General features: G+C 46.4%; 1 protein-coding gene across 1 annotated transcript; it reads right to left on the minus strand.

Annotated features, from left to right (window-relative positions):
• Positions 1 to 16,796: 16,796 nt before the first annotated feature.
• On the minus strand, positions 16,797 to 20,935 carry LOC310879287 (inactive carboxypeptidase-like protein X2). Its single transcript, XM_083793850.1, has 4 exons — positions 20,878 to 20,935; positions 20,317 to 20,456; positions 19,078 to 19,177; positions 16,797 to 17,743 (listed from the first exon to the last, which is right to left on the minus strand). The coding sequence occupies exons 2-4, from the start codon at positions 20,452 to 20,454 to the stop codon at positions 17,157 to 17,159; spliced, it is 825 nt and encodes a 274-aa protein (XP_083649976.1). The 5' UTR covers positions 20,455 to 20,456; positions 20,878 to 20,935; the 3' UTR covers positions 16,797 to 17,156.
• Between the last annotated feature and the right edge of the window lie 1,886 nt (positions 20,936 to 22,821).

A 22,821-nucleotide genomic window follows, 5' to 3' on the forward strand; every position in this document is an offset into this window, starting at 1 on the left:
CAAAAGGTGGGCGTGGCCATGGCCGCCAGAAGTCTGTCAGATTTTGACAGCTTCAAATTAGTGTTAAACATAATATAACCCAATTGACTCCAGTCCTCTCTGTTTAATATATCTATATAATGAAACTATATAAACTATGCATATACCATGAAGTGCTATGACTACTAGCTCTGGTCCATAGCTCTAATGCGTTTCATTTAGAGCTATGTTACTCTAAACTTCCCCGCTCGCATGAATGCAGACCAGCCTCTACTCTTTGGCGTAAATAAAAAGAACGTTTTTTGCTACACATAAAAACAAAGGCGAGTTGTGTCATTAGAAAGCCTACTTTGGTAATTGGTTCTAGTTCTAGTGAACAGAAATAATAAATAAATAGACTTGGTAACCTAACTGTAGGGAGTGCAAACACATTAAAGAGTTATTAAAGGGGGTTATCATCTATGAAAAGGCAACACAATGAGCAGAAAATAAAAATGAACCATGTAAATACAACAAATTGAGCAGAGCACTGCAGGGAGTCGAACCCCATTCCGGTAAACCAGAAGTACCACAACCAGTGCCTTGGTTTTTGTTTTGTTTTACGAGGTCCATTCGTTGAAATGTAAATTTTGCATTGCAACGGTAAAGTAATTTCACAATTGACATTGTAGGCAATAATTAATAACGGTATGGCACCAGGCCAAAGCCATGGGGATGGGCAGTCTGTCTGTCTGGAGAAGGCGTTGCTTCATTTATCCCTAGGTGGCTTAAAAAAAAACCCCAAAAACATCCTGTCTAGTAGTGTCAAGTAATAGTATGTAAACAATGTGCTATATATATATATTTTTTTTTTTTTCCTTCTTTTCCCTCTGTGTGTTAAGCATGTGCAGCAGCTATATCTGGTTGGACCATATAATGTATAACCTAATTCTGATCAGTGTTTGGGTCTATTGTATTACGCCTCTTGTGCAGATCCAAATAAAATAATTCAAATGTGTCCGTCAGTTTGTTAACAGCTAATCTCCAGCACCATTAACCCGGTCGATGCCAAATTTTGCACACACACTCTCTGGATGCCAACGATGAACCTCTGTCCCAAATTTTCCAGAACGGCCTGTATAGCACCACACATTTTTGTATGCCCTCCGAGACTATGGACTATAGCCTTTCGCTTTTCCGCGATTTTACCTTTTTTCAAATCGTAAACAATGATGAAGAATCGCGCACTATAGCATGCCACTTAATGACCTTGGGGTCATCAAGGTCATTGATATTGATCAATGACCTTGAGCAGTATAAATGACCTTCAATAAGACTAGTAAATGACCTTGACCAGTATAAATGACCTTGACAAGTACAAATGACCTTGACCAGTATGAATGACCGTGACCAGTATATGACTGACCAGTATAAATTACCTTCATGAGACTAGTAAATGACCTTGACCAGTATAAATGACCTTCATAAGACTAATAAATGATCTTCACCAGTATAAATGACCTTGACCAGTATGCAGTCCGTGACCATGGATTATAGCCTTTTGCTTTTCCTTGATTTTCACCTTTTTTTTAAATCCTCAACAATGATGAAGAATCGCACACAATAGCGCGCCGCTCAATGACCTGAGACCATGGACCGATGAACCATGTAAATACAACACATTGATCAGGGCACTGCAGGGAGTTGAACCCCGTTCCGGTAAACCAGAAGTCCGACACCAGTGCCTTAGTTTTTGTGTTGTTGTTCATTTACAGGTCCAGGTGTGCATACACATGTGCGCCTGTGTGTGTGTAGGTGCATTTGTGCATGTGTGTGCACGCTTCAATGACCACTGTTGGACCCCATGGGGATCAAGGACCTCAGGGAGCCACCCATATTTCACAACGGTCACAGCGAACTCTGTTGCATCACAACTGGTGGCCAACAGTCGTAACCAACACCGCCACGACCCACAGGAGAATACCATCGCACAGTGGTATCAGACCAACCACAATCAGCCAGCCCTCAAACCAAACCCTTCGACCTAGAAGAACTCAAAACTGCAATGGGAAAGTTGAAACCCGGAAAAGCAGCAGGGATTGATGACATACTGGCAGAAATTATACAGCACCTGGAACCTAACGCAAAGACCTGGCTCGTGGGGATGCTGAACACATGCATGGCACAGAAAACCATCCCTTCTGTCTGGAGAAAAGCCAAAGTGGTTGCAATCCCCAAACCTGGCAAAGACCCATCATCCTCAAAGAGCTACCGACCCATTTCCCTCCTCTGCATCACCTACAAGAGAGGCTGCTACTCCAACGCCTCATACCACTCATAGACACCAAGCTGACTAAAGACCAAGCTGGTTTCCGTCCCGTCCTGTGCTGGACAGAGCTCAACCTCACCCAACACATTGAGGATGGGTTTGAGGGAAAACAAATAACTGGAGCAGCAACTGGAGGGCGAAGCAAGCACGCAGGCAGCTTGTGCCTGCCTGCGTGCCTGCCTGCCTTCCTCATGTGGAAGCTGCATAGTTGAGTTTGTGTGTGTGTTTCTTTTTCTGTCTTTCTTTCTTAGGACGAAGATCAAGGTAGACGCCGTTGGAAGGCTCAACACAAGCCGATGCCCCTAGAGATCCATCCCAAAGCTTCCCTCAGGGAGTCCAGCAAGCCAGCTAGCCAGCAAGCCCGCCCAGTCAGCCAACGCAGCCAGCCAGCTCCGCCAGTCAGCCAGTGTAGAAAGTCAGGCTGCCAAGCCAGCGCACATCAGCCCTTGCAGTCAACCATTGTAGCCATACCAGCCTTGCTCAGTCAGCTCAGCCAGGCCTCTCTCGAGGCCTGGCTCTCTGTCTGCCTGGCCCGGTCTGCCCCGCCCTGCCTTGCAGCAACAGAACCAGCCTTGCTGGCAAGCCAGCCAGCTCAGAATACGAGCTCAGCAAGCCAGCGCAGCTGGCAAGCACGCAGTTAGTCTAAACCAGTTTCAGACTGGCAGGCCAAGGCAGACAGACAGGAAGACCGAGGCGCCTAGGCAGGCAGACAGGCCAGGAAGGCAACAAAGTGCAGGCAGGGGGACTGTCCGGCCTAAGGCTGCGCTGCAAGGGTTGGAGCCTGGCCAGCTCCTGCTGGTCTAGACTGAGTGGCTGTGGCTGCACAGTAAGGCTGCGGTAACCTAGTCTGGGCTTGCTGCTGCACTGGCTTGCTCAGCTCGCATTCTGAGCTGGCTGGCTTTCCAGAAAGGCTGGTTCTGTTGCTGCAAGGCAGGGCAGGGCAGACCGGGCCAGGCAGACAGAGAGCCAGGCCTCAAGAGAGGCCTGGCTGAGCTGACTGAGCAAGGCTGGTATGGCTGCAATGGCTGACTGCAAGGGCTGATATGCTCTGGCTTGGCAGCCTGACTTTCTACACTGGCTGACTGGCGGAGCTGACTGGCTGCGTTGGCTGACTGGGCAGGCTTGCTGGCTAGCTGGCTTGCTGTGCTCCCTGAGGGAAGCTTTGGGATGGATCTCTAGGGGCATCGGCTAGTGTTGAGCCTTCCTATGGCGTCTACCTTGATCTCCGTCCTAAGAAAGAAAGACAGAAAAAGAAAGACACACACAAACCCAACTATGCAGCTTCCACCTGAGGAACCGAGACGCGAGAAAAGAACTGAGCGTCACTTGGGATGGTCACAAACTCTCCAACCATACCCACCCCATGTATCTTGGAGTTACACTGGACAGGACACTCTTCTTCAAAAAAACACCTGGAGAACACAAAAGCCACGGTCAACACCCACAATAACATCCTGTGAAAACTAGTGAACTCCCAAGTGGGGCGCAGACCCACAAACAATCCGTGCAACTGCCATGGCCCTGTCTTTCTCTACAGCAGAGTATTCCTGCTCAAGCTGGAGCCGATCACGTCACACCAAATTGGTCGACACAGCCCTAAATGACACCTGTCGCATCATCACGGGATGGGTCAAGAAAACACCTGTCCCGTCCGTGCCTTTATGCGCTAGCCGGCACCTCCCCCCGCACATCAGACGACTGTGTAACGCTCAAGATGAATGGAAAACACAGGAGATAGACAGTGAAGTCTGGAATGAAATGATAGAGAACACCTCACACACACAGTTTCCTTTCGTGGCTGTTTACATTCGAGGGTCGCCGGTCCTCTCAAACGGAACAGTTTAACGTCATGCCCAGGACGAAAAGATATAGAGAACACCATAATGACAAATGACAAATAACAGCAGGAAGGCATGGGCCACAATCCACCGTCTTGGCAAAGACCACACCACCCATAATTCACAACGGTCACAGCAAATTCTGTTGCATCACAACTAGTGTAGGTATTGGATGGAGCCCGCACACCACAGGTATAAGAAAGACGTGATGCAGAGGAGGGAAATGGGTCGGTAGCTCTTCGGGGATAATGGGTCTTTGCCAGGTTTAGGGATTGCAACCACTTTGGCCTTTTTCCAGACAGAAGGGGTGGTTTTCTGTGCTGTGCATGTGTTCAGCATCCCCACAAGCCAGGGCCTTGAGTTAGGTCCCAGGTGCTGTATCATTTCTGCCAGTAGGTCATCAATCCCTGCTGCTTTTCCGGGTTTCAACTTTCCCATTGCAGTTTCAAGTTCTTCTAGGTCGAAGGGTTTGGTTTGAGTGATGGCTGATTATGGTTGGTCTGATACCACTGTGCGATGGTATTCTATGTGGGTCGGTGGCGGTGTTGGTTACAACTGTTGGCCACCAGTTGTGACCAAGACCGCCACCAACCCACAGGAGAATACCATCGCACAGTGGTATCAGACCAACCACAATCAGCCAGCCTTCAAACCAAACCCTTCGACCTAGAAGAACGTGAAACTGCAATGGGAAAGTTGAAACCCGGAAAAGCAGCAGGGATTGATGACCTACTAGCAGAAATGATACAGCACCTGGGACCTAACGGAAAGACCTGGCTTGTGGGGATGCTGAACACATGCATAGCACAGAAAACCATCCCTTCTGTCTGGAAAAAGGCCAAAGTGGTTGCAATCCCTAAACCTGGCAAAGACCCATTATCCCCAAAGAGCTACCGACCCATTTCCCTCCTCTGCATCACCTACAAGCCTATCCCGTCACACCAAATTGGTCGACACAGCCCTAAATGACACCTGTGGCATCATCATAGGATGCATCAAGACAACACCTGACCCTGTCCCAACACCTGTTTACATTCGAGGGTCGCCGGTCCTCTCGAACGGAACAGTTTAACGTCATGCCCAGGACGAAAAGATATAGAGAACACCAACATGACAAATAACAGCAGGAAGGCATGGGCCACAATCCACCGTCTTGGCAAAGACCACACCACCCATAATTCACAACGGTCACAGCAAACTCTATTGCATCACAACTGGTGTAGTTATTGGATGGAGCCCGCACACCACCAAAAAAAAGAAAAACAACATACTATAGTATGCCCTCCGTGACCATGGACTTTAGCCTTTCGCTTTTCTGCAATTTAACCTTTTTTCAAATCCTCAACAATGATGAAGAATCGCGCACTATAGCGTGCCACTTAATGACCTTGACCAATATCAATGACCTTGAGCAGTATAAATTACCTTCAATAAGACTAGTAAATGACCTTGACCAGTATAAATGACCTTCACCAGTAGAAATGACCGTGACCAGTATATGACTGTGACCAGTATAAATTACCTTCATGAGACTAGTAATTGACCTTGACCAGTATAAATGACCTTTAGAAGACTAGTAAATGATCTTCACCAGTATAAATGACCTTTAGAAGACTAGTAAATGATCTTCACCAGTATAAATGACCTTGACCAGTATGCGGTCCGTGACCATGGACTATAGCCTTTTGCTTTTCCTTGATTTTCACCTTTAAAAAATCCTCAACAATGATGAAGAATCGCACACTATAGCGCGCCGCTCAATGACCTGAGACCATGGACCAATGAATGAAATACAACACATTGAGCAGGGCACTGCAGGGAGTTGAACCCCGTTCCGGTAAACCAGAAGTCCGACACCAGTGCCTTAGTTTTTGTGTTGTTGTTCATTTAAAGGTCCAGTGCCCCTGTGTGTGTAGGTGCATGTGTGCATGTGTGTGCACGCTTCAATGACCACTGTTGGACCCAATGGCGATCAAGGACCTCAGGGAGCCACCCATAATTCACAACGGTCACAGCGAACTCTGTTGCATCACAACTGGTGGCCAACAGTCGTAACCAACACCGCCACGACCCACAGGAGAATACCATCGCACAGTGGTATCAGACCAACCACAATCAGCCAGCCCTCAAACCAAACCCTTCGACCTAGAAGAACTCAAAACTGCAATGGGAAAGTTGAAACCCGGAAAAGCAGCAGGGATTGATGACATACTGGCAGAAATTATACAGCACCTGGAACCTAACGCAAAGACCTGGCTCGTGGGGATGCTGAACACATGCATGGCACAGAAAACCATCCCTTCTGTCTGGAGAAAAGCCAAAGTGGTTGCAATCCCCAAACCTGGCAAAGACCCATCATCCTCAAAGAGCTACCGACCCATTTCCCTCCTCTGCATCACCTACAAGAGAGGCTGCTACTCCAACGCCTCATACCACTCATAGACACCAAGCTGACTAAAGACCAAGCTGGTTTCCGTCCCGTCCTGTGCTGGACAGAGCTCAACCTCACCCAACACATTGAGGATGGGTTTGAGGGAAAACAAATAACTGGAGCAGCAACTGGAGGGCGAAGCAAGCACGCAGGCAGCTTGTGCCTGCCTGCGTGCCTGCCTGCCTTCCTCATGTGGAAGCTGCATAGTTGAGTTTGTGTGTGTGTTTCTTTTTCTGTCTTTCTTTCTTAGGACGAAGATCAAGGTAGACGCCGTTGGAAGGCTCAACACAAGCCGATGCCCCTAGAGATCCATCCCAAAGCTTCCCTCAGGGAGTCCAGCAAGCCAGCTAGCCAGCAAGCCCGCCCAGTCAGCCAACGCAGCCAGCCAGCTCCGCCAGTCAGCCAGTGTAGAAAGTCAGGCTGCCAAGCCAGCGCACATCAGCCCTTGCAGTCAACCATTGTAGCCATACCAGCCTTGCTCAGTCAGCTCAGCCAGGCCTCTCTCGAGGCCTGGCTCTCTGTCTGCCTGGCCCGGTCTGCCCCGCCCTGCCTTGCAGCAACAGAACCAGCCTTGCTGGCAAGCCAGCCAGCTCAGAATACGAGCTCAGCAAGCCAGCGCAGCTGGCAAGCACGCAGTTAGTCTAAACCAGTTTCAGACTGGCAGGCCAAGGCAGACAGACAGGAAGACCGAGGCGCCTAGGCAGGCAGACAGGCCAGGAAGGCAACAAAGTGCAGGCAGGGGGACTGTCCGGCCTAAGGCTGCGCTGCAAGGGTTGGAGCCTGGCCAGCTCCTGCTGGTCTAGACTGAGTGGCTGTGGCTGCACAGTAAGGCTGCGGTAACCTAGTCTGGGCTTGCTGCTGCACTGGCTTGCTCAGCTCGCATTCTGAGCTGGCTGGCTTTCCAGAAAGGCTGGTTCTGTTGCTGCAAGGCAGGGCAGGGCAGACCGGGCCAGGCAGACAGAGAGCCAGGCCTCAAGAGAGGCCTGGCTGAGCTGACTGAGCAAGGCTGGTATGGCTGCAATGGCTGACTGCAAGGGCTGATATGCTCTGGCTTGGCAGCCTGACTTTCTACACTGGCTGACTGGCGGAGCTGACTGGCTGCGTTGGCTGACTGGGCAGGCTTGCTGGCTAGCTGGCTTGCTGTGCTCCCTGAGGGAAGCTTTGGGATGGATCTCTAGGGGCATCGGCTAGTGTTGAGCCTTCCTATGGCGTCTACCTTGATCTCCGTCCTAAGAAAGAAAGACAGAAAAAGAAAGACACACACAAACCCAACTATGCAGCTTCCACCTGAGGAACCGAGACGCGAGAAAAGAACTGAGCGTCACTTGGGATGGTCACAAACTCTCCAACCATACCCACCCCATGTATCTTGGAGTTACACTGGACAGGACACTCTTCTTCAAAAAAACACCTGGAGAACACAAAAGCCACGGTCAACACCCACAATAACATCCTGTGAAAACTAGTGAACTCCCAAGTGGGGCGCAGACCCACAAACAATCCGTGCAACTGCCATGGCCCTGTCTTTCTCTACAGCAGAGTATGCCTGCTCAAGCTGGAGCCGATCACGTCACACCAAATTGGTCGACACAGCCCTAAATGACACCTGTCGCATCATCACGGGATGGGTCAAGACAACACCTGTCCCGTCCGTGCCTTTATGCGCTAGCCGGCACCTCCCCCCGCACATCAGACGACTGTGTAACACTCAAGATGAATGGAAAACACAGGAGATAGACAGTGAAGTCTGGAATGAAATGATAGAGAACACCTCACACACACAGTTTCCTTTCGTGGCCGTTTACATTCGAGGGTCGCCGGTCCTCTCGAACGGAACAGTTTAACGTCATGCCCAGGACGAAAAGATATAGAGAACACCATAATGACAAATAACAGCAGGAAGGCATGGGCCACAATCCACCGTCTTGGCAAAGACCACACCACCCATAATTCACAACGGTCACAGCAAACTCTGTTGCATCACAACTGGTGTAGGTATTGGATGGAGCCCGCACACCACAGGTATAAGAAAGACGTGATGCAGAGGAGGGAAATGGGTCGGTAGCTCTTCGGGGATAATGGGTCTTTGCCAGGTTTAGGGATTGCAACTACTCCAGCCTTTTTCCAAACAGAAGGGATGGTTTTCTGTGCTATGCATGTGTTCAGCATCCCCACAAGCCAGGTCCTTGCGATAGGTCCCAGGTGCTGTATCATTTCTGCAAGTATGCCATCAATCCCTGCTGTTCTTCCGGGTTTCAACTTTCCCATTGCAGTTTCACGTTCTTCTAAGTCGAAGGGTTTGGTTTGAGGGCTGGCTGATTGTGGTTGGTCTGATACCACTGTGCGATGGTATTCTATGTGGGTCGGTGGCGGTGTTGGTTACAACTGTTGGCCACCAGTTGTGACCAAGACCGCCACCGACCCACAGGAGAATACCATCGCACAGTGGTATCAGACCAACCACAATCAGCCAGCCCGCAAACCAAACCCTTCGACCTAGAAGAACTTGAAACTGCAATGGGAAAGTTGAAACCCGGAAAAGCAGCAGGGATTGATGACCTACTGGCAGAAATGTTACAGCACCTGGGACCCAACGCAAAGACCTGGCTTGTGGGGATGCTGAACACATGCATAGCACAGAAAACCATCCCTTCTGTCTGGGAAAAGGCCAAAGTGGTTGCAATCCCTAAACCTGGCAAAGACCCATTATCCACAAAGAGCTACCGACCCATTTCCCTCTGCATCACCTACAAGGCTATATGAGAAGCTGCTACTCCAACGCCTTGTTGCCACTCATAGATACCAAGCTGACTAAAGACCAAGCTGGTTTCCGTCCCAGCCGCTCCTGTGCTGGACAGAGCTCAACCTCACCCAACACATTGAGGATGGGTTTGAGGGGAAACAAATAACTGGAGCAGCATTCAGAGATCTCTCTGCTGCCTACGACACTGTCCAACACCGCACAATGGTCAGGAAAAGCCTCCTCAACAACAGGCGCTTCTATGTCCAGTTAAATGACCAGAGGAGTAAATGGAAAGCCCAAAAGAACGGCCTCCAACAAGGTAGCGTGCTCGCCCCCCTCCTTTTCAATATCTACACAAACGACCAGCCACTACCCAATGCCTAATGCCAGCGTTTCATCTACGCCGACAACCTCTGCATTACGACCCAACAAGCAGACTTCCAGAAGATTGAGTCTGTCCTTGAAAGTGCCCTCCAAGAAATGTCAAGCTACTACAATACAACCACCTGAAACCCAACCTATAGAGAACACCTCACACACACATAATTTCCTTTCGTGGCCGTTTACATTCGAGGGTCGCTGGTCCTCTCGAACGGAACAGTTTAACGTCATGCCCAGGACGAAAAGATATAGAGAACACCAACATGTCAAATAACAGCAGGAAGGCATGGGCCACAATCCACCATCTTGGCAAAAACCACACCACCCATAATTCACAACGGTCACAGCAAACTCTGTTGCATCACAACTGGTGTAGGTATTGGATGGAGCCCGCACACCACAGGTATAAGAAAGACGTTCTTTGTTGAAATACTGACAGCGTTTCGATCCATTTGATCTTCATCAGGTCATGTGTACACAAAACATACACTTTTATACTAAGGGAGTGCCCCCATTAAACAATCAAAATACCACATTTTGGTGCCCCTCCCATCACTGCAGGTGTGACACGTCAACCCTGAGTGATTAGGTGGGGACCCAGACATATTGATGTAAATATAGTCTGTTCAGAAATTGTAGTGCCTCTCATAGAGCTTGTAGGTGATGCAGAGGAGGGAAATGGGTCGGTAGCTCTTCGGGGATAATGGGTCTTTGCCAGGTTTAGGGATTGCAACTACTCCAGCCTTTTTCCAAACAGAAGGGATGGTTTTCTGTGCTATGCATGTGTTCAGCATCCCCACAAGCCAGGTCCTTGCGATAGGTCCCAGGTGCTGTATCATTTCTGCCAGTATGCCATCAATCCCTGCTGCTTTTCCGGGTTTCAACTTTCCCATTGCAGTTTCACGTTCTTCTAAGTCGAAGGGTTTGGTTTGAGGGCTGGCTGATTGTGGTTGGTCTGATACCACTGTGCGATGGTATTCTATGTGGGTCGGTGGCGGTGTTGGTTACAACTGTTGGCCACCAGTTGTGACCAAGACCGCCACCGACCCACAGGAGAATACCATCGCACAGTGGTATCAGACCAACCACAATCAGCCAGCCCTCAAACCAAACCCTTCGACCTAGAAGAACTTGAAACTGCAATGGGAAAGTTGAAACCCGGAAAAGCAGCAGGGATTGATGACCTACTGGCAGAAATGTTACAGCACCTGGGACCCAACGCAAAGACCTGGCTTGTGGGGATGCTGAACACATGCATAGCACAGAAAACCATCCCTTCTGTCTGGGAAACGGCCAAAGTGGTTGCAATCCCTAAACCTGGCAAAGACCCATTATCCACAAAGAGCTACCGACCCATTTCCCTCTGCATCACCTACAAGGCTATATGAGAAGCTGCTACTCCAACGCCTTGTTGCCACTCATAGATACCAAGCTGACTAAAGACCAAGCTGGTTTCCGTCCCAGCCGCTCCTGTGCTGGACAGAGCTCAACCTCACCCAACACATTGAGGATGGGTTTGAGGGGAAACAAATAACTGGAGCAGCATTCAGAGATCTCTCTGCTGCCTACGACACTGTCCAACACCGCACAATGGTCAGGAAAAGCCTCCTCAACAACAGGCGCTTCTATGTCCAGTTAAATGACCAGAGGAGTAAATGGAAAGCCCAAAAGAACGGCCTCCAACAAGGTAGCGTGCTCGCCCCCCTCCATTTCAATATCTACACAAACGACCAGCCACTACCCAATGCCTAATGCCAGCGTTTCATCTACGCCGACAACCTCTGCATTACGACCCAACAAGCAGACTTCCAGAAGATTGAGTCTGTCCTTGAAAGTGCCCTCCAAGAAATGTCAAGCTACTACAATACAACCACCTGAAACCCAACCTATAGAGAACACCTCACACACACATAATTTCCTTTCGTGGCCGTTTACATTCGAGGGTCGCTGGTCCTCTCGAACGGAACAGTTTAACGTCATGCCCAGGACGAAAAGATATAGAGAACACCAACATGTCAAATAACAGCAGGAAGGCATGGGCCACAATCCACCGTCTTGGCAAAAACCACACCACCCATAATTCACAACGGTCACAGCAAACTCTGTTGCATCACAACTGGTGTAGGTATTGGATGGAGCCCGCACACCACAGGTATAAGAAAGACGTTCTTTGTTGAAATACTGACAGCGTTTCGATCCATTTGATCTTCATCAGGTCATGTGTACACAAAACATACACTTTTATACTAAGGGAGTGCCCCCATTAAACAATCAAAATACCACATTTTGGTGCCCCTCCCATCACTGCAGGTGTGACACGTCAACCCTGAGTGAGTAGGTGGGGACCCAGACATATTGATGTAAATATAGTCTGTTCAGAAATTGTAGTGCCTCTCATAGAGCTTGTAGGTGATGCAGAGGAGGGAAATGGGTCAGTAGCTCTTCGGGGATAATGGGTCTTTGCCAGGTTTAGGGATTGCAACTACTCCAGCCTTTTTCCAAACAGAAGGGATGGTTTTCTGTGCTATGCATGTGTTCAGCATCCCCACAAGCCAGGTCCTTGCGATAGGTCCCAGGTGCTGTATCATTTCTGCCAGTATGCCATCAATCCCTGCTGCTTTTCCGGGTTTCAACTTTCCCATTGCAGTTTCACGTTCTTCTAAGTCGAAGGGTTTGGTTTGAGGGCTGGCTGATTGTGGTTGGTCTGATACCACTGTGCGATGGTATTCTATGTGGGTCGGTGGCGGTGTTGGTTACAACTGTTGGCCACCAGTTGTGACCAAGACCGCCACCGACCCACAGGAGAATACCATCGCACAGTGGTATCAGACCAACCACAATCAGCCAGCCCTCAAACCAAACCCTTCGACCTAGAAGAACTTGAAACTGCAATGGGAAAGTTGAAACCCGGAAAAGCAGCAGGGATTGATGACCTACTGGCAGAAATGTTACAGCACCTGGGACCCAACGCAAAGACCTGGCTTGTGGGGATGCTGAACACATGCATAGCACAGAAAACCATCCCTTCTGTCTGGGAAAAGGCCAACGTGGTTGCAATCCCTAAACCTGGCATAGACCCATTATCCACAAAGAGCTACCGACCCATTTCCCTCTGCATCACCTACAAGGCTATATGAGAAGCTGCTACTCCAATGCCTTGTTGCCACTCATAGATACCAAGCTGACTAAAGACCAAGCTGGTTTCCGTCCCAGCCGCTCCTGTGCTGGACAGAGCTCAACCTCACCCAACACATTGAGGATGGGTTTGAGGGGAAACAAATAACTGGAGCAGCATTCAGAGATCTCTCTGCTGCCTACGACACTGTCCAACACCGCACAATGGTCAGGAAAAGCCTCCTCAACAACAGGCGCTTCTATGTTCAGTTAAATGACCAGAGGAGTAAATGGAAAGCCGAAAAGAACGGCCTCCCACAAGGTAGCACGCTCGCCCCCCTCCTTTTCAATATCTAAACAAACGACCAGCCACTTGAAACCCAACCCATCAAAAACCCAACTATGCAGCTTACACCTGAGGAACCGAGACGCAAAAAAAGAACTGAGCATCACAAACTCTCAAACCATACCCACCCCATGTAACTTGGAGTTACACTGGACAGTTTAACGTCATGCCCAGGACGAAAAGTTATAGAGAACACCAACATGACAAACCCTACACTTAAACCCTCTATATTTAATAAAAAACAATTCTGGACAGGAATCCTGTATTGCAGGGGTGCCCAAAAGGTACATCGTGATCTACCAGTAATCACAAAGGCTGTGCAGGTAGACCATATGGCATGCCCCTGTATATAATCTATCACTTGAATTAAGGTGACTTGACACCAGCTCAAATGTTGCACACAAACATCAGTAGCAAAAGTACAAAGTTATTGTGACAGTAATAATTGCTATAGTGTGTGTTCAGTAACAGGAATATTCCTGTCTCTCCAGCTCTTTAATAAATAGAAAAGGGTTTAATCAGGAGTTGTAGTAGCCACAGGATAATCTAAGCGGTGGATATTGCTCTTTTCTTCATGTCTTTATGTATGTAAATTGTCTTGTTGTTTGTGTTATGTCAAATGCGTGTATATGTGTTCTGCATATACTTGGCTGCTGTGTTGCAAGTTACTGAACACACACTATAGCAATGATTACTGTCACACTATAGAGCTATTTAACACTGTTACTGAACACACTATAGCAATGATTACTGTCACAATATAGAGCTATTTAACACTGTTACTGAACACACACACTATAGCAATGATTACTGTCACAATATAGAGCTATTTAACACTGTTACTGAACACACACACTATAGCAATGATTACTGTCACAATATAGAGCTATTTAACACTGTTACTGAACACACACTATAGCAATGATTACTGTCACACTATAGAGCTATTTAACACTGTTACTGAACACACACTATAGCAATGATTACTGTCACAATACAGAGCAATTTAATTTAGGTAACCAAATTGACCCCAATAGTAGATCTTTACACTCTCAATAGTTCAATTGTTGTTAAGCATCTGCTTAATTTCCAAAAAAACTACACAATTAGAGAATGTAGAAGATTGCTACTTTTGATCCTTTGATTATATAATGCTGATTGTAGCATAGTGGTTAGTGACTGAGCTTTGTTAACATGAGTGCCCGGGATCGTTTCCCACCAATTTCAAAGAATGTTTGTTGCTTCGTGCCAATTTTCACAGAATGTCTGTCCTTTTACCTACCAAACAATACTATTTTCACCTCTAGTCGATTATTTATTCAGCGTTTGAGCCACGGACCACCATTTGAGGCCATCTAGTCTCTCAGACCCATTTGAGCCACTGACCACCATTGTGAGAGTCTATTAATGTGAAATGGTGGTCCGTGGCTCAAACATGTTATCACTTTTGAAGTTACTTGTTGTGTTTAGATATGTAAATACTACTCTTTAAAGCCGTGTTTCGGTAGTCGAGTGGGTACTGTCGACGGTTAGTAAACATTGAGGCCGGGCATAGTTGTTTATAAACCTTCGACACTAACTAACCATTCGGCTACTGAAACACTGTTTTACAGTTTCGTACAAACATCATATATAAACATCATAACAAGTAACTTCAAGTGATAGACGTTTGAACACACAAACAACAACAGCGTTAAGTATTAAATAACATTTAATCACTTACTTGCTCCGAAGACGGACCCGCGATGGTGACGTGGCACGTTCCAAACAAACACTGACCAAACCTACCTCCACGCGTCTCTTCCGTATTTGAGGGCGGCGGCACTTCCTTCCGGTGTGAGGCCACGCCCGCGAGATTTAACCGGGAATCTATTGTAGTCATAATATGACTACGTAGGAGGACTACAATATTATTGTAGTCCTCCTACGTTACATCCGGGTCCCATGGTCCCATCCGCTTCTAATGCAAAATAGCTACATATGAACGAGTGAATCTTTTTTTTTTTTTTACAATAACGTTATTTGTCAGAAAGGAAGCCATTGAGGGTTAAAATGGGTCTTAATGCTTCCAACTCATATAACTGTCACCAACAACACTTTTAATGATATTACATGAAGCAGACAGCCCTGTGATGAAACCTTTAGCATTACACTGTGGTTAATAGGTTTTTATTCACAATGGAATGTTATTGTACTCTTAATATATCATGGTGTAGCACAGCACAGTAGATTCATATTTCAATCGATCTGGGATGTTAAAATTGTGCAAAACTCTGTTCAATGAATGGCCTCTTCTGCTACATTAAACATTACTAAACATTAAACGTTACTTATACCTGTTATTGAGACTCCTATAGAGCATGTTGACATGGATAGCTTGGTTAGTAGTATCTCTGTTAGTTAATGCAGTTTGATTGATTAAATTAATAGCCTATTTTATTAGACAAAAATGTAGAACAGTAGTGTCATAGAGTGGAAAATGCCATTGTTTAATGTCACAGAATGCAGTGCCACGTAGAGCAGCATGATAAATGGTTAACTTTATAGTGTGTTCAAAAATGGCAGATCTGCAAGTTCAGTGTCTTGAATGAGATGTGCTGTGAGTTTGCATATCTGCTATTGTCCAGCATAGGACCGTTGCACAGTGAAGTATAAACAAGGCTTTAGGATTTATAAGTCGTTTTTAGAATCCTCCTCCTCAGGAGCCTATCCACGGATATCCATCCCACTAGTTTTGTCACAAACTGATGTCATTTTTTATTCTGCAATTGACCATTATTACCACAACGTGGCAGCAAAGCCTACTTTTTGATTCAATATTGCAAATGGGGCTTTAAAATGCCTGTGGCAATGTCAGTTTTAATTGGTTGGTTAATTGGTCAGTTATTTATTATAAATAAGTGCATTTTATTGTTGGTGATAATAAAATAAACTACACTGGATCATGCGCACGCACGCACGCACACACAACATACACACACTTTCTTTCTGACAGAAAACATTACACCGCATTATACTACTTTAAGAATGTTTAACATGTTTTATCATCTGTGATTCTGTGCGAATAATGACATTAATAGCGAGCATTATAACTGATATTTTCCCTTTTATCATTCAACAGCTTTATTGAACGTAGATTCAATTACATTTGTCTTGCTGTGTTTGTTTCTGCTCAGCAGATACAATTTAAGTCATATCAGATCATCGGCATTAGAAAAATATTTAAAAAACAAAACGTTCCACACAGAGAAAAAAAAAGCCCTTTAAATACAAATATAAAAAAAGAGTACCGGTATATAAACAGACCCAACTTTTCAAAATAAAATAAAGCACATATGACACTAATGACCTAAGCATGTGTGACGATCGTTGTATGATTGATTGCAGCTGTTATGCGGCACAGTGGCAGATTTATCCTGACTGGCTAGGAAGCTTCTATCATTTTAACAACACAGATGTGGAGTAATGCTTCAATTATGCTCCGCCGCTAGCTCTGGTCCATACTAGCCCTAATGCCCTTTGCTGCCGTTGCATTAAGGGCAATGTGACTCTTGTCTTCCTGCCCTCGCATGAAATGCAGACCAGCCTCTCCTCCTCTGCTTGCGAAAATAAAAAGAACGTTTTACCTATACTCACCAAGAAAGCTTACTTCCCTTAGTGGACGCACTCGGAGCCCCCCACCACACGTACACAATGCACAAGAAAAATAATTTGAGTTACTCTAGCGAGTTTCCTGCGAGGGCAAGTCACATAGCCGTAATGCAACGCAGCAAAGGGCATTAGGGCTATGGACCAGAGCTACTCCAACGCATGCCCATATCGTGCGCTAAAGATTGCCGCTCCACAAGCACCTTATAGATCGGCTATTTTTGGCCGATCTATAAGGTGAGTCGGAGCATAATAAGCATTACTCTACAGCTGCTGGCGTTGGACGTACAGTATGTATGTAGATCGGCTATTTTCAGCTCACGGCACCGCCAATACGACCCGAGTATACGTGTAGATTTATTTTAGCTTTAGTAATCAATCATGTCATCATCCATGCCGATCTCCAGGTACTGCTGCGTGGGCTCCGACTCGTAGCTATCCACAGGAAACCACGAGTCGTACCAGGAAGTTGTACTCTCGGGCGCAGGTGCTGTCGTCGTGGGCGCCGCCGTCGTCGTTGTCGTCGTCGTGGCTTCCGTCGTCGTCGTCGTGGAGGACTGTCGTGCTTTCTGAAGGCGGAGCCGGCGCAGGCGCATCTGCCGGAGCCTCCGGAGGCGCTCTGCGTTGTGCGACTGCGAGTCAACCGCCGTCCCGTCTTCCTCGCCTCCTTCGGTCCGTCTCGCCGCGCCACCACCGGCGCCTCGTGCACTCGTTGTCGTTGTTGTCGTTGTAGTGGCGGTCGCTTTGGGCACGAGTCGGATGGGTCTCTTTCCGTGGAGCGCCATGATCTGCTTGATGCGGTCCCAGTTGGACTTGGCCAGGTGGAAGCCGCACTTGGTGGCTCCGCTGTCGTAGCCCACCATGCACAGCCGGGTCTGAGGGGTGTGGCCGTCGGCTTTGGCCGTCACCCGGTACTCCCCGGGGTTCAGCAGGCGCCAGTAATCACCGCCGGCAGCTGGATGAACACACGGAGGAGAAGGGCACAGACGCAGAAATGTATAGGGTGTGTTCCAGTGTTCCAGTACGTTTCGTCGACTAATACTATGACGAAAAATGTTCGTCGACTACCTTATTTCACTGGTGAAAACTGAATTCAAAACTAAATGAAGATTAAGCTATGATGACTAAAAACTAAGAATATAATATATTGACAATTTCGTCAACAGATACAAACTAGTGGACAAGAGATCCAGTATAAGTCATTTTACACTTGGTTGCATGCTGAAAATAGGTGAGCTTGTAGATCGGCTATTTTCAGCATGTGTAAAAACAGTCATTACGATGGCCTCAAGGCCCGCCAAAATGCATTTTAGTCGACTAAAACTAGAGTAACACCAAGACATTCCGGGTGACTAAAATATGACAAAAACCTTTTATTCCAAAGACTATGACTAAACTAAAATAGAAATTTGCTGCCAAAAACAACACTGGTGCATTCAGAATTCAGATATAGCGCACTGTGCAATACAAACTAATATGTGAGTGCACTCCTGGTGCGCATATATTTTCCGAATATATTTAACACGTTAAAGAGGTCAATTAGCATGGATCGTTATTGGGCTCACCTTCAATTAAATAGTAAATACATTTGACGATCGACAAGCTCTTTAAGAAGTTGTTCAGAAGGAAGACTCGTGGCCATGTAAACTGCCTCTATATTCCTTTTGAATTTTGTTAAATGGAAAGAATTAATGAAAATGAATGTGTTTATAGCAACGTTGTCAATTTCAACTTCAACTGTATCGTCGCATCACAATTTTACAGGTCAAGAGTGGGTGACATTATGTTTGTACAGTACATGCTCACAATTGTAATTTCAAGGAACTACTTATAATAATATAACTGTTAATAATAGCGATGGAAACAAGGGATACCATTGACTGTTTACATGCATGGACCCAACCTAATATTGCCTACACATCAAATATTCCAATTCCGTCTTATCAGAAGGAATTTTAGCTTAAACCTTTTGATGTTTAGATAAAGATATCTAACGTTAGTCCCATTGTTTCCATCTGGTTGGTCTGCATCTGGTTGGAAAATTGACAGAAAACCAAAAATAAACCAGGCAGAAGCACTTTGTGCCAAACGTCAAAAGTAACATTCAGATAAAATGTTTTGACTTGAGGCATGTGTAAACTAAAGGAGGCCTATTTAGTTAGGAATATGAATCTCTGATCGGAATGATTTCATTCTGTATGAAGCAAATATTGTCCATGATACTAACACACTCTGTGTCGGATGAAAAGGAAGGTCCAACTTATTGTGTTATGGTTATGGAGCACATACCAGTTTTGACATCATGTTTGATCCCCTCCACTGACACGGTGGCGTTTGCTATTGGATTCCCCTCCATGTCTTTCACTGTACCCTTTATCCCACGATGCACCTGGGCAAAGGACACAACACTTTAGAGATCACACAGCGAGCAGAATAAAGCCTATATTACACAGTATATGGTTGTATTTTCTGTTTTCGCTATACATTAAATATCTTCTCTGAAAATAGTCGATCGACAAGCTTGTCGATCGGCTATTTATAATACAAGTTTCAAGTGGTTAAGACAAAATACATTTATTGTCATGTCAAGGACCCCAAAATTAATGTGTATTTGGCAGCGGACTCCTAAATATGTTGTTGTGCCAGGGAGGCACCCCAACATACAAGATTTGTGTTTTTAAAATATAATCCAATGTTTGTGTAATTATCTTTCCAGATTATTTTAAAAATTGCAGATCTACAAGCTCACAATGGGGCACATAGCAACACACTGTTAGCTTGTAAATCTGTTATTTTCTAATAGGCTTCCGGGGACCCCCTTGGAACCGCCTCAACTCAAGGACCCTGGACCCCACTTTGAGAACCACTGGTTCTAATGGTAACAGTGGTAGTCTCTTACCTGGTTCTAATGGTAACAGTGGTAGTCTCTTACCTGGTTCTAATGGTAACAGTGGTAGTCTCTTACCTGGTTCTAATGGTAACAGTGGTATAGTCTCTTACCTGGTTCTAATGGTAACAGTGGTAGTCTCTTACCTGGTTCTAATGGTAACAGTGGTAGTCTCTTACCTGGTTCTAATGGTAACAGTGGTAGTCTCTTACCTGGTTCTAATGGTAACAGTGGTAGTCTCTTACCTGGTTCTAATGGTAACAGTGGTAGTCTCTTACCTGGTTCTAATGGTAACAGTGGTAGTCTCTTACCTGGTTCTAATGGTAACAGTGGTAGTCTCTTACCTGGTTCTAATGGTAACAGTGGTAGTCTCTTACCTGGTTCTAATGGTAACAGTGGTAGTCTCTTACCTGGTTCTAATGGTAACAGTGGTAGTCTCTTACCTGGTTCTAATGGTAACAGTGGTAGTCTCTTACCTGGTTCTAATGGTAACAGTGGTAGTCTCTTACCTGGTTCTAATGGTAACAGTGGTAGTCTCTTACCTGGTTCTAATGGTAACAGTGGTAGTCTCTTACCTGGTTCTAATGGTAACAGTGGTAGTCTCTTACCTGGTTCTAATGGTAACAGTGGTAGTCTCTTACCTGCTCTATGAAGGCTAGCAGGGACTCCCGGTTGTTTTCCCACTCCAGAGGCAGCTCACTCTCATGAGGGAACTTGTCACAACCCACGAAGATGGACAGCTCGAAGCAGTTGGTGTGCAGGTAGCTGAAGTCATTCATACCTGGAGTGGATCATGACCGTTTATAGACAAGCACAGAGGAGGGTTTTGGTTTAGGAATGCACTAATCGGTTCATCCTATCTGAGCAATATTATCAGTCATGTTTGTGTTTGCAAAAACACTCAAAGCTAGCGTCCCTCAGATATTTTGTTGAGGTGGCCTGGGCTGGCTTAGCGGTCCAGGCACCTTGGCTGGTAATTCAGTGTGCCAGTGTGTCGTGGGTTCAAGTCCCGATCCCGACAAACTTTGCTGTGTGTCTATACCCCCCCCCCATCTCCCTCCCCGTTTCTGTGATCTATCAATATAGGAAAAAAAAGCCCCAAAAATATTTTAAAAAATTGAATTGTTGAGGGAACCAACGAGGGCATAACGAGGAGGGAGGGAGGAAAAAGGTGTAAAAAAGCCAAAAACAAACAAACTCACTTCCCACCACAGGTTTCCATCCGGCTCCGTTGATGATGCCCTGCCCCCCGGTGAGGTCGTCGGTAGTATATTAGCTATGTACTATGTACTATGTATATTAGCTATATTCTTGCCATATATTGGCATAATATGTTAAAGATGGAGTGCCACCATTTTTTTCCACCCTAAAACATGATCATCAGGTATTATTACAATATAAGGGGGAAGAACTTATTCCAAAAAGTGTACAGTATTTGTTAAAATCATGCTTTTATGTGGACACGCCCACCAGTTCATTAAGTATGCCTGGTTTGCCTGGTGGGTGGTGATGGGTGGTGATCCACCTGAACTGAAGCCGCACCCACAGCTGTAGTTGTATGATAAAGGGGGAGGGGTTAGGGGAGGGGCTGATAGTGTGATGTCACTATATTACTGTTTATTTCATTGGCCCGTTTGACTGTCAAGGATTCAGCCTCCAGGAAGAAAGCCTAAATACAAAGTTAATACACCATTGCACATAAAAACAACTCCAGGGTGTCTAAAGAAGTACTGTCACCTCATAGACACATGACAAACTGGAAAAATACAAACATTGTGGCACTCCATCTTTAAGGTATTTAAAATAAAACCATAGCACCAACCATTAGCCTTGTCATGTAGCGCACAGGCCACTAGAAGGTGCTCGCGCACCACAGTTTGGGAACCACTGGCTGGCCTATAGCCTAGCCCTCCTCGACCGTATATATTTGTATTTAGATTATTTTTAATTAACTTAAAATGTCCTCGACATGAAAAGGTCATTCCTCAATCAACCCCTGCAGCCCCAGAGGCTGACCAGACCACCTGGGAACATGATTACCCACTGTAAAAACTTCATATTTTACTTTAATATACTTTGAAAGGATCTGATTTCACCACAGGTTTATAACTCACAACAGGATTGTGGTTCATGGAATCAATCTGAGACGAGTTAAACTGCTCGACAGTAAAAAGCTGCCCCAAAACTCTCGAGAACATTGTGTTCCCAAACTTTTAGACACCAACAAACATCCATGGACAGTCAGACAGGTCCTCCAAAGCTAACATCTGAAGTGCATACAGGCTAGCAACGAAACATTAAATAATACAATAAATAGAAAGCAAAGCAAAGGAAAGGTACTATGTTTACCCAGGGTAACTGGACTAAGCTCAAGAACTTGTTTACAGCCAGGCCCTGCTCATAGAGCATTTCATGGTAGGGGTTCAATGCCTTGCTCAAAGGGCACTTCAGCGGCGGTAATTTTAACGTGCCGGTCCGGGGATACGAACTATAGCGACCTTCCGATATCAAGACCGCTCCGCAAACCGTTCGGCCACCGCTGCCACACACACATTCATACACCGATGGCAGAGGGAAACCATGCAAGGCACCAACCAGCACATCAGGAGCAATTAGGGGTTCAGAGTCTTGCCCAAGGACACTCCGACACTAACCCTAACTCTGGGGGAGCCCGGGTTGGTTCTGGGGGAGCCCGGGTTGGTTCTGGGGGAGCCCGGGTTGGTTCTGGGGGAGCCTAGCCTGGTTAATAAACCAGACTAATATCGCACGGATCCGCGGGATATTAGTCTGGGGAGGCTCAGCTTGGATTTCATTTCCAGGGAAACATTTTCTCTTTGACGCGATTGGTCAGAGCTACTGTCAGTCAAAGGTCTCAAGCATTGAACGTCACTGTACCAAAGCCCGCCCATATTGCATACCGTGTCCCTATTGGGCGCCCACATTCTCGTGTGTAGGAAATGGGCGTAAAATTGAGCCTCTCCAGACCGAAATCCGACCGAATTTTGTTTTTCCAACGGCTGATTCGGTCTGGTTTATTAACCAGGCTAGGGGGAGCCCGGGTTGGTTCCAACTGGTTGCCATGCGGTCCCTCTACCCCTGAGCCACTGCCGGAGCAGATGTGAAACTCTTCACATCTGCTCAGTGGA

The sequence above is a fragment of the Protomyctophum parallelum genome (genome assembly GCF_964188405.1).
Source record: "Protomyctophum parallelum genome assembly, chromosome: 21".
NCBI lineage: Eukaryota > Metazoa > Chordata > Actinopteri > Myctophiformes > Myctophidae > Protomyctophum > Protomyctophum parallelum.